Raw genomic sequence first — 13,078 nt, 5'->3', positions numbered from 1 at the left:
ATCTAGACATTAGGAAGAATTTTCTAACGGTTAGAGCGGTTCCTTAGTGGAACAGACTTCCTCGGGAGGTGGTAAGCTCTCCTTCCCTGGAGGTTTTTAAGAAGAGGTTAGATGGCCATCTGTCAGCAATGCTGATTCTGTGACCTTAGGCAGATGATGAGAGGGAGGGCATCTTGGCCATCTTCTGGTCACTAGGGGTGTGTGGAGGGGAGGTAGTTGTGAATTTCCTGCATTATGCAGGGGGTTGGACTTGATGGCCCTGGTGGTCCCTTCCAACTCTATGATTCTAAAATCTCCCCTCTGAAAAATGACAAGGCATCCTGCCTTTTCTTTCCCAGGGCTGTCTTTTTTGCTTCCTTACTGATGAGGAGAGCCACCGCTGCCCGGACAAAAGTAACCATCCTCTATGCCACAGAAACAGGGAAATCTGAAACGCTGGCCCACCATCTCAGTGATCTGTTCAGTTGTGCCTTCAATCCCAAGGTAACAGGAGTACTCATCTTGATGTTCTTTCTCCAAGAGATAGAAGGGAAAGGCAACACAATGATATTCAGACCATCTATCTGCGATTCCTGAACACCTTGTGTATGGCAGGAGTAGAATCCTGGCTGCTGGCCCTATCCTCGACTTCTATCCAGGACTTCTGGACAGAGCCTACACATTTATACACACATATACAATGAATTTATGAAGCTTCCTCAGGAGTCAGACAACTGGTTCACCTAGCCTGGTATTGTCTCCTTTGACTGGGGTTGCCAGCTCCAGGTTGGGAAACATCTGGAGATTTTGAGGTGGACTCTAAGGAGGATGGGGTTTGGGAAGAGTATAATGCCATAGAGTCCACCTTCCAAAGCAACCATTTGCTCCAGGTGAACTGATCTTTGTCATCTGGAGATCAGTTGTAATCCCAGAAGATCTCCAGGTACCACCTGGAGGTTGGCAACCCAACTTCTACAAGCCATAGCTCTCTAAGGTCTCAAGCACAGAAACGTTTTCCACCACCTGAGTTCCTTGGCCCGGAGATAACAGGGATTGAACCTGGGAGCATCTGTATGCCAAACAGGTGCTCTGCCACTGAGCCACAGCCTCTCTCTTCTACAGGAGGTTCCACTATTAAGGCCTTATGTGGACATACAAAGCTGCCTTGGTCAGAGTCAGAACTCTGGTCCATCTGGCTCAGTCCAGCCTCCCCGTCCTGGCAGCAGCTCTCCAGGGTCAGGCGGCATCTGCTGTCTTCAACTGGAGACATAAAAGATTGACCCTCTGCATACAAAACATATGCTCTACCTCTGTGCTCTGGCCCTCTGTTCTAAAGTTGTAAGGAACATGTGAAGATGTGATCCTTATGAAGCCTGTTTGTTGTTCTAGGTTGTCTGTATGGATAGTTACAATCTAAGTGACCTGGAGAAAGAAACTCTGCTTCTGGTAGTGACCAGCACTTTTGGAAATGGTGATTCACCAAGCAATGGAAAAGTAATTTTTCAATACATTCTGTATTTATTTTGCTTCCTGATATCAATGGGGGCTGTCAGTTCAATTTAAGCAATTCTCTTTATTTCTGTTGCAGAAATTGAAGAATGCTCTGTTGACTATGAAACAGCTGTGTAACAAATTCAGGTAACTTTTTGGATCTTGCATTTACCACTGGATGATTTGTGGGGGTTGCTCCAAAAACGTATTTTGGCTACGACTTTTGCTGTAGAAACTCCCAGTCAAGTCTTTGACCTTTCTTGCTTCTCCAGGTGGCTTTAATATGTATATATTTAGATATGAGAAAGGAAAAGAACAATGTAAACAAGATTAAATTTTAGCTATAAATACACAATATTTAAATATTTTATACAAACAACTTACTATATAAAAAGGCAAGTTCAGTAAAAATATCATTACAAATTCCACTACTCCAGGTTGGTCTTGCTACATCAAAAATACTTGCTGTTATATGTTGACATTGGAGGACCGAACCTCTCCATTTTTCCATAAATTTGTTGGAAATGTTAAATAAACTATCATATGAATTAACAACTGCTCCCATTTCTTAAATGGAATTGTCTGCTGTTTCCAATGTCATGAATCTTAGAATCACAATAAAAACCAAATTTATCAAAAACTTTAAAACAAATGATCATTTGCTTTTATTACATCTAAAGTGTCTTCCATTGAGACCCTGACTAGAACACAAGCTTATTAACAGTTTTATACTACTTTAAATGTCATGACTCTCACCAAGGAATTCTGGGAATTATTGTGCTCTTGTTGAGCTATCACCTCCTTTTGATTTATTAACAAATACCGCTAGTGCACCTTTCTTTTTGGAACAGATATGCTGTATTTGGCTTGGGGTCAAGCATGTATCCAGAATTTTGTGCCTTTGCCCATGCCGTTGACCAAAAGCTTGCACAGCTGGGGGCCTCTCCAGTCACCCGAATAGGAGAAGGGGATGAACTCAATGGACAGGAGGAAGCTTTTCGTGTCTGGGCAGTTAATACATTCAAGGTAACTACAATAACCATGGTGCAGTGTCTACTGCCAATTTGAGAATTCATGCAGACATAAGACTGGAACCAGAAAGTCATGAGGACTAAGTATTTGAGGGCTGGAGTCCTCTGTGTAACATTGCCTCCTCTGATAGGTAGATGATGTGAAGTATTTGTTACAATTTTTTTAAATCTGCCTTTTTGTTCTTACGGCATTAAAATGGTGTCAAAATGGTGTAAAAGAAACAAACAGGTAAAACAATGAAAATGGCAGAAACAAAAGTGATCATGATGACAGCTTATAAAAAGAAACTTGCTTGTGAGTGGCTTCATCTGGGTTAGGAGAGAAAGTGTTTAACTATGCCTGAATTATGCTCAAAATAACCTTCCCCTGCAACAATGTGGGGTTAACAGTTAGTAAATTGTATAGAATATTATTAGTAAAAACTGTGGCTTATTAACATGCATATTCATTTTCATCTACCTTTCTTGTGTCATGAAAGAGTGTCTGTGAAATCTTCAACATCTGTGGAAAACATGGGATCCAGTTACCCAAAATGTACACCAGCAACGACACCTGGGATCCCAAAGATTTTAGAATTGTGTATGACTCTCAGCCATTGAATTTGGGTAAAGGTATGCTCTCCTTCACACACACACACACACACACACACACACACACACACACACACACACACACAGCTTCTTTTCCAGGGTTCATCTTCGTTTCAACAAATGTGAGGAATACTGGGGGAGTTGGGGACTTATATTTAGGGTGGACTGGGCTTTGGGAATAGAACAGCCATCTGGTGTGCTTGCTCCTGCAACGACTACACTACCTGCTCAAGCGGTATAAGGCTAATGATATTTCTACAAAGACAGCACACCTCTAGTACCTTGTTTTCCCTAAGAAGACATGGCCCCTGCAAAGCCTGAACACTACTCCAGGAAAGGGGTAAACAATCTAATTAACAGCTATTAGGTCTCAGGAGCCAGTGTGGTGTAGTGGTTAAGAGGAGCAGACTCTAATCTGGTGAACCGGGTTCAATTCCCCACTCCTCCACGTGAAGCCTGCTGGGTGACCTTGGGCCAGCCACAGTTCTCTTAGAGCTCTCTCAGCCCACGCAGAGGCAGGCAAAGGCAAAACCCCTTCTGAACACCTCTTGCCTTGAAAACCCTACAGGGTCGCCATGAGTCAGTTGTGACTTGACAGCACGCACACACACAGGTCTCAGGAGACTGGCTTCCCATTTCACGTAAAGGCTCCAGAAATCAGATGTATACATGGGGTTATGAATATGACAAGCTTAGTCCCAGATTCATAGTTCCATGAGTGCTAGAACAGTGTGTGTGCGCTCCACCATGCAACATCCATCCACCATGTGCATGCATTCCTTTGTGTGCATGGGCCAGATTCATGCATTTGAGTGAATAGGGGGACACTTGTGGCTGTGAGTATACTGAAGTTCCTGTAGCTGCAGGGGATTGTTTCTATAATGATTTAAGGTTGAAATAAATGGTTTTTCTTTCTTTCTAGCCCTTGGTGACATACATGGGAAAAATGTGATTCTAACAAAGCTCAAGTTTCGGCACAATCTGCAAAGTTTACAGTCCAGGTATGCCACTTTTTAGGATCTGGACCTTTGGGTCATATGTGAGGGACCTACCAAATGTCTTGAACTTAAAGTTCCAGTTTCTGGCATAGATTCTCCCTTCTTGGGGTACAATTGGGATTATTCCTTTTCCTGACCACACTGGCAAAATTTAATACAAATATTACTAAGTGTTGACACCTGTTTTTGCATAAATTGTGTATAAACAACCACAAAAGAAACAAACAGATTCAGAAAATGAGCCCAAAAAAGGGCTCAGAATAACAAGAAAAAGGAACAAAAAGGGGTATGTTTGTACATCACTAGCTATATGCTAGCTAATGATTCTACACTTGGAAAAAGTACTTAAAAGGTTTTTTTAAAAGCCATGGTTTAAAAAAAAAAAGACGCATTCAGCAATTGTCAGCAATGCTGATTCTATGACCTTAGGTAGCTCATGAGAGGGAGGGCACCTTGGCCATCTTCTGGGCATGGAGTAGGGGTCACTGAGGGAGATCCAATTCTATGATTCTATGATTACTCTAATTTATTGTAATAAAAGTGAAATTGTATTTAGGATTACTGCTTTCAGTTAAATGCATAGGGCAGGATCCGCACAGGGTTCTCCTTTCCCCAGGAGCAGCAGTCCTGAGGGTATTTTTTTGCTGCTGCAGGAGGGGGAGGGGGGAGTTCCAGCCACAGAATTTAGATAAGATCCAACCCACAGGAATATCTGGGATTTGTCGTGACCAATGCTTCATGTCAGTTCCTTCTGTGCCAGTACCTTCATTGTGCACTGTTTATTCCAACATTGTTCAATTTTCTCATTCCCATCACTATTCAACCTCCTTATGCTCTTTTAGTAAAAATAAATTTAAAAACACCCTCATTTTTTTAAAGGGGAAGGGAGATTTACACACGACAGAATAATTGACTCCACTTACAGTAGAAGAATATGTGGGAAATGAAGTAGCATATACCAGAAGCAAAGTTTTATACATCTTTGAACCTTTTGAGGGCCAGTTACCATGTTCCTGAGTACTCCATCAGTTCTAGGGTTGCCAGCCTCCAGGTAGCAGCTGGAGATCTCCTGCTATTACAACTGATCTCCAGCCGATAGAGATCCGTTCACCTGGAGAAAATTGCCTCTTTGGCAATTGGACTCTATGGCGTTGAAGTCCCTCCCCTCCCCAAACCCCGCCCTCCTCAGGCTCTGCCCCAAAAACCTCCCAACGATGGCAAAGAGGGACCTGGCAACCCTAGTCAGTTACAATATAATGATCTGCACAGTTCAAAGGCCTCCCTCATTCCAGTGAAATATCTGATTCAAAGAGAGACATAATTGGTCACATTTTCCATAAACAGTCAAGAAGCCTTCAGAAAACCTGAGACCATAATTCTCCCCTTTGCTCCTGGCTCTTGACAAAACACATCCTGCCCCTCCTTCTCCAAAGGATATCCTGCAACTGTTAAACGTCGGGTGTGTCTGGTTTTCTCCTTGTCGCTTCAGCCGGGCAACCCTCCTCATTAAGCTTTCCTGCAAGACTGATCAGGAAATCCAGTATTTCCCTGGAGACCATCTCGGGATCTTCCCTGGCAACCAGAAAGCTCTTGTCGATGGGATCGTGGCCTGTGTTGTGGATGCCCCTCCACCTGAGCAAATCATCAGACTGGAAACATGCTGTGACCGTAAGTCAGGGCAAGACTCTGGGGATGAAGATATCCGTAGCCAGGATTGCTTGGTAGCATTTTAAGCGGTACCCTGGAAGAATTGAAACAGGACACAGGAGTATGCTTCAGGGTTATGGTTGTGACTACCTATCAGATATTACTCATAGAGCAGGCCTGGAATGTGTATGAATTAATTTTAAAAAATTATACCTCACCTTTCCCCGTGGTTCATTCTGGCTGTAATGATGGAGCGCTTTTGTGTGCTGCCAAAAGCACCTATGCCCCATTTCATCAATTAGGGGAGACTGAAAAGGGGGCAGAAGTCTGTGTGCGGTGTAGAAAGTGGGAGAGCTTCCCCACCATTTGGAAGCCAAAGCTGCCAACGGTGCTCTATGCCTCCCAAGCACCCGTTCCTCATGAAGGCAATGCATCACAGTTAGTATTGCTGTCACTTAGGGTTGCCAACCTCCAGGTACTAGCTGGGGATCTCCTGCTATTACAACTGATCTCCAGCTGACAGATCAGTTCACCTGGAGAAAATGGCTGCTTTGGCAATTGGACTCTATGGCGTTGAAGTCCCTCCCCTTCCTAAACCCCGCCCTTCTCAGGGTGCGCCCCCAAAACCTCCCAGCGGTGGTGCAGAGGGACCTAGCAACCCTACTCTCACTTTGAATGGGCTTTGTTGTCCACCATGACTTATCTTGGAGCCGGATCAGCAAGGCCAACTATGACATTATCCTCATCATGCCATCCTGGGGGAAATGGCACAGTCAAACAAGACTTGCAGTCTGTGAAGATTTTCAGCAAAGGGGGTGGGGGAACCAGAAATTTTGGGGGGAGCTTTCACCCCAAAGTACACCTGGAAATATTTTCAGGCAAATGTTCAGTATGGCTCTAATTGCTTATGACAAGACATCTTGTTGTCCACTCATTCCGCCCCATTTCTGGAGTTGTTTTGTACATGTAAATAAAAGTTTGATCTGGGAGACCCAGGTTGGGACCCCTGACCTGCCATGGAAGCTTGCTGGGTGACCAGTCACCCACTCTCAGCGGAGGGATGCCAGCTGCCTCCAGGTGGGACCTGGGGATCCCCCGGAATTACAGGTCACCTCCCGAGTACAGAGATGGGTTCTCCTGGAGAAAATGGCTGCTTTGGAGGGTGGACTCTATATGGGGCATCGTACTCCACTAAGGTCCCTGTCCTCCCCAGGCTCCATCCCCAAATCTCGAGGAGTTTTAACCTGGATCTGGCAACCCTACCCCCCATCCCCCACCACTGGTCAGGGGGGCCCTGGCAGCCGTATCTCAGCATCACTCACCTCACAGGGTTGGTCTGAGGATAAAGTAGAGGAGGAGAGAATGCTGTAAGCAGCTTTGGGTTCCCACTGGGGAGAAAGAAGAGGTAGAAATGAAGTGAATAAATAAATACCAGTGAATTTTTTAAATTATATAAATGGATGGGTCCTTACCTATTCAAAACAGAAAAACTGCAAAGCTGCTGCTTCTATTCGGCACGGCCTGGCCACTTTCTCTTGGGGGTGAAATTGGCTGGAATTAGCAATTGCGATCAGGGGAATACTGGAATTGGAAAACCCCAAGAAATGACTCTGCTTTGCTCAGTGCCAAATCTCTCCCCAGCTGCCTTCCTCTTTGGGACACCCTGGCTTTCTTTTTTTTAAAGTCCATCTCCTGTTTCCCCTTCGCTTCCAGGTGGCTTCTGGACTGCTGACAAGAGGTTTCCAGCCTGCACCTTCTCCCAAGCCCTGACGTATTTCCTGGATGTCACGACCCCCCCTTCGCAACAGATGCTCAGAAGGATTTCCCAGGTGGCAAGAGAAGAGAGGGACAAGGCAAGGCTGGGCCTCTTGTGCCTGGTGAGTTGGGACGTCGCAGAGAGGGACCCAAAACCTTTGACTGCCACCTTGTGGGGTGCCAGTTTTCACTGGCTAATGGAGAAACATGGATCCGCTCAGATCCCAGAGTGTTCTGCGGGATCCTGCTCCCCCTGGCAACTCCCTTGATGTGCTGGTAGAGGACTGGAATGACCGGTTCTCTGCAGCCATTGAGGAAATTGCACCCCGACGCCCTCTTTGCCCCCACCGAAACCGAGCCCCTTGGTACACTGAGGGGCTCCGTAGTATGAAGCGGGAGCTTAGACGGCTAGAGCGAGTTTGGTGGCGAACTCGCGACAAAGCTACAAGAGCATCTTAGAGGGCGTTTATGAAAGCCTATGAGGTGGCCGTGAAGGCTGTGAAGAAGGAATACTATGCAGCCTCAATTGCGTCCGCTAGCTCTCACCCAGCACAATTGTTAAGGGTAATTCGGTCCCTTACGTCTTTAGATAATCAAATTTAGTTAATTTGACCCATAACTGTGAGGCATTTGCAAGCTTTTTTGCGGACAAAGTCTTGTCGCTCTGCCATGACCTTCCTGTCAACTTTGATACAGTGAGCGAACTAGAGGCCCCTTGCCTGTCTTCTGGACCATGTTTAGATCACTTCAGGCGGCTTTCGGTGTCCGATGTTGAAGGATCCTGTTAGCTGTGAGGCCCACCTCCTGCCTCTTGGACCCGTGCCCTTCCTGGCTGATTGAAGCTAGTCGGGAAGTGGTGCGGGCTTCCCTGGGGGAGATTATCAACATGTCCCTGAGTTCAGGGACTTTCCCCGGGGCTTTGAAAGAGGTGGTGGTGCGACCGCTCTTGAAGAAAACAACTCTAGATCCAAGGGATCTATCCAACTACCGCCCGGTATCGAATCTTTCATACCTGGGCAAGATAGTTGAGAGAGCGGTCGTTGAGCAGCTACAGGAGTTCCTGGATGAGACATCGGCACTAGACCCATTCCAGTCCGGCTTCTGCCCTGGCCATGGGATGGAGATGGTTCTGGTTGCCCTTACAGACGATCTCCATTGACAACTGGATCAAGGCGGGTCGGGGCTGCTGATACTCTTAGATCTGTCAGCAGCCTTTGACACGGTCGACCACGATCTTCTTGACCACCGCCTTGCCGATGCTGGGATTCAGGGCACAGCCCGTCAGTGGCTGCGCTCCTTCCTACAGGATCGGGGACAGCTGGTGGCGCTCGGGGAGAGGGTTTCACAGCGACACCCTTTGGTGTGTGGGGTGCCGCAAGGCGCGATCCTCTCCCCGATGCTATTGAACATCTATATGCGCCCCCTTGCCCAGATTGTCCAGCGTTTCGGGCTGGGGTGTACGCTGATGACACCCAGCTTTATCTGTTAATGGACGACCATCTGGTCTCCGCCCCAGACACACTGGCCAGGTGTTTGGATGCTGTGACTGGGTGGTTAAGAGCCGCCTGAAGCTGAACCAGCGAAGACGGAGGTTCTGTGGCTTGGTTGGGGCGGTTTGGGGATGGGGTGCCGGCTCCCGGCTCTTGACGGTGTAAAATTAACACCTGCGCCTGCCGTCAAGAGCCTGGGTGTGTCCTTGATGCCTCCTTATCTATGGAGGCTCAGGTCACAGCCATGGTCAAGGCAGCATTTTTCCATCAACACCGGCAGCTGGTGCCTTACCTCTCCTGCCCAGATCTAGCCATGTTTATCCATGCGACGGTCGCCTCTAGGCTAGACTAATGTAACTCGCTCTACGTAGGGCTGCCCTTAAGACTGACTGGGAGGCTCCAGCTGGTACAAAATGCGGTGGTGAGGCTCCTGACTGGAGCCTCGCCCTGAGATCATATACAGCCAGTGCTCCGACAAACTGCACTGGCTCCAGCTGGAGCATAGGATCAGGTTTAAGGTGCTGGTTTTAGCCTTTAAAGCCTTACACGGTCTGGGACCATCGTATCTTCGGGACCGTCTCTCCTGGTATATCCCCCAAAGAGCATTACGCTCTGCTGATAACAACCTGTTGGTGGTCCCTTGCCTGAGGAATGTGCGGCCATCCTCGACTGGGGCCAGGGCCTTTTCGGCCCTGGCCCCGGCCTGGTGGAATGCTCTGCCTAGTAACATCAGGGCCCTGCGGGACCTGAAAGAGTTCCGCAGGGGCTTAAGACAGAGCTGTTCCACCAGGCCTATGGCTGAAGGCGGCCGCAGGTGAGATCAAGTGAGATCAGTGCTGGCCTCCCTACTCCCCCCCCCTTCTCCTTAACTTACAATCAGTGTACTGGGGGCTAGCTGACCTAGTTTTAGGTATTAATTTATGGTCGGCATTATCTGCGACAGTGGGCACTTTACTCATATGGCAGCCATCGTTTTACAATTAAGGGAATGGTTTTAATGGTTTTATATATTTTATAGTCATATTGTAAGATTTTTAAATGTTGTAACCCGCCCTGAGCCCGGCCTTGGCTGGGGGAGAGCGGGATAGAAGTATGATTTAATAAATAATAAAATAAATAATGATGAAAATGCTTCGTTTTCAGAGCACTTCGCACACATGTTGTGCTGTTTGCAAAACAACCCTGATCAGTAGGCCAGTGTTATTATCTCCGTATTGCTGGAGTGGTGGTGGCTGGGGCCGAAGGCCTGGCAGTGATCTGAACCAGGAGCATCGTCGGTCACAGCTCTGAGCTGGACCACTACATTGGCTTTTAGTTAAATCAGTTTAGTCAATTAAAATCAATTAGATTTGTCAATTAAAAACTCAGACTCAACGTTAACTGGAAAACACATCTTTTGAAAGCTCATTACTAGAGAGTCAGCATAGTGTCGTGGTTCAGAGTGACAGACTCTAATCTGGAGAACCGGGTTTGATTCCCCACTCCTCCACATGAAGCCTGCTGGGTGACCTTGGGCTAGTCACAGTTCTCTTAGAGCTCTCTCATCCCCACCTACCTCACAAGGTGCCTTATTTTGTGGGGGGGGGGCAGATTGTAAGCCGCATAGCAGGATGGAAAAGCAAATGTGGGGATCAGGATTTCATAGACTATTTAACCTCATATAATTGTGTTATTTTACAGGAGACATGGTCAGAAACGGTTGTGAATCTAAAAGGCGTTAAGTCTTTTAATCTCCCTGCTATTAAATCTCAGCAAAAGGGCAGATGTAAAGGTGGCCTTTCTATACTAATTAGGCTAAACTGTAACTGTATATCCTTGGACCTTGGAACCTGTGCCCCTATTGCCCAAGCTATTGGTTTAACTTTTTCTAAATTTCAGTTAATTATGATTAATGTGTACCTCCCATCATCTAATGAAATTCTTGCCCAGTGGGACTCTCTCTTTGAGTTTGTCTCATCTCTATCTAAAAGACACCCAAAAGCAGCCCTTCTCATTGCAGGCGATTTCAATTCACGTTCAGGAAATAGTTTGACAAGATAATCTCTCAGCTGGGTTATGATGAGAATGACCTTTTACCTTGGCCTCTGACCTTCACTCGCTTGTCCAAGGACAAAATTATTAATAAAGGCCGGCCTTAGACTCTATGAATTTTGTATAGCCCAAAATGTTGTTATTTTAAATGGCCTTGGACAGTTTCCTAATTTAGATGGACACACATTTAGGGCCCCTATTGGTTGCAGTGTGATCGATTACGGACTATGTTCCCCTGAAATGCTAAAATATATAAAACGTGTAAATTTAGAATATCGCACCGAGAGTGATCACCTCCCCTTAGTAATATTTACTGATTTTATTCAAGAACTAAATTATAATGATAATCGGAGCGAACAAAGGGGAGAAGAAATATTGAAACGAATTACTTGGTCTGCTACAACTGAGACAGCAATGACTTCCTTGTTGCACTCTGAGATCCTAATAGAGTTGAGAGAGAAAATAATGGATGCAAATGCTCCTGAGGAAATTATTTCAACCTATTCACAAATCAACCGATGTAAAACTAAAGCTACACCCATAAACTGTTCAAAACCTAGAGTACATTCCTGGTTTGATACTGATTGTTTAGTCAAGAAAATACAGCTGAGAACCATATTTCATAATTACTGTATCTCAGGGGACCCTGAACACCATGCTGAATATCAATTGTAAAAAAAAGCTTTCCGGGAGTTGACTCGGAAAAAGAAAGAGATGTTCTTCCAAAATGAATGGAACCAACTACATTTAGCTTTTACTACATATAATAGTAAACTATTTTGGAAAATGCTTTCCAGCAATATTAATAAAAATCAAAATTCAATAGCTCCAACTATTAGTCCTCGAACTTGGACGGACTATTTTTCTTCCATCTTTTCAGATAATGATTGTACCCCACAAAATAATATAACTCCAGCTGAACATTTTAGTTCCTATTACCCTCTATGGGAGACAGTGAGATCAGAGGAACTAAAAGATATAATTCTGAAATTAAAAACTGGGAAATCTGGTTTGGATGCATTTCCACCAGAACTTTTTTTTAAAAAATGTACATTGGTGGGTAGACCCACTAGCAAAATTATTTACTAATATTAACAACTTTGGTTCTATTCCCGAAGATTGGCTGAGTGCAATAATAATACCAATCTACAAAAAAGGGGGGTCAGACTGCCCCGGAAATTATCGCCCGATCAGTCTCTTGAACATTATATCTAAAATGTATGCCAAATATTTGGAACATCAATTAGTTAAATGGATTCAAGATAACAAAATCATTGGCCCCAAACAAATTGGATTTGTAAAAGGATGCTCCACAGTAGATTATTGTCTTCTTTTATCCTGCTTAGCTAAAAAATACATGAAATCAGGCACAAAAAAGTTATATGTTGCCTTTATTGATTTAAAAGGAGCTTTTGATTTGATTGATCGGAACCTTCTATGGAACAAATTAGAGTCCCTGAATATGGATCCCCGTCTTTTGTACCTTATTAAACAACTTTATACAGGTACTTTCTGTCAGGTCAAATTCTCAGATGACGGCCACCTAACATCTAAAATTTCCATCTCAAAAGGAGTGAAACAAGGCTGTGTTTTAGCTCCGCATCTTTTTAATTTATTTTTAGCTGATCTACCAAAGAGTTTTAATTTAATCAATGGTCATCCCCCTAAGATTGGAGATTTAAAAATCCCACTGTTGCTTTACGCCGACGATGCCACCATTCGCAAGGGTTGGAATACTAAGATACTTGTAATCGTTTACTGATTATTGCAAACACAATAAATTGCAAATTTTAATTATTATAATTTAATTATTATAATTATGCAAAAACAAAAATCTTAGTTTTTGCTAAAAGCTGGCATCTCTCAAAATGGTCCATTGATAATGTGCCAATAGAGCAGGTCAAGACATTTAAGTACCTTACCTTTAATTACAACTTATCCTGGATACATCACAGAAATAATGCCATTAATCTAGCCAAATGCTCAACCTCACAAATCAAACTATTCTTCTACTTAAAAGGGAACCAATATATACCTGCAGCTATTCGTGCTTTTACTGCTAAGG

At 44.8% G+C, this 13,078-nt stretch overlaps 1 protein-coding gene across 1 annotated transcript in view; it reads left to right on the top strand.

Moving 5' to 3' along the window:
• Positions 1 to 13,078, top strand: part of NOS2 (nitric oxide synthase 2) — a 53,058-nt gene that overhangs the window by 24,097 nt on the left and 15,883 nt on the right. Inside the window, exons 11-18 of the mRNA XM_056865042.1 lie at positions 339 to 483; positions 1,369 to 1,473; positions 1,568 to 1,617; positions 2,322 to 2,496; positions 2,981 to 3,113; positions 4,015 to 4,093; positions 5,580 to 5,758; positions 7,451 to 7,614. Of these exons, the coding sequence (XP_056721020.1) occupies positions 339 to 483; positions 1,369 to 1,473; positions 1,568 to 1,617; positions 2,322 to 2,496; positions 2,981 to 3,113; positions 4,015 to 4,093; positions 5,580 to 5,758; positions 7,451 to 7,614 (1,030 nt within the window). The remainder of the gene's footprint in view (positions 1 to 338; positions 484 to 1,368; positions 1,474 to 1,567; positions 1,618 to 2,321; positions 2,497 to 2,980; positions 3,114 to 4,014; positions 4,094 to 5,579; positions 5,759 to 7,450; positions 7,615 to 13,078) is intronic.

Source organism: Euleptes europaea, chromosome 19 (assembly GCF_029931775.1).
Source record: "Euleptes europaea isolate rEulEur1 chromosome 19, rEulEur1.hap1, whole genome shotgun sequence".
Lineage (NCBI taxonomy): Eukaryota > Metazoa > Chordata > Lepidosauria > Squamata > Sphaerodactylidae > Euleptes > Euleptes europaea.
The sequence above is the reverse complement of the archived record's forward strand: the minus strand, read 5'-3'. Positions and strand labels throughout refer to the sequence as shown.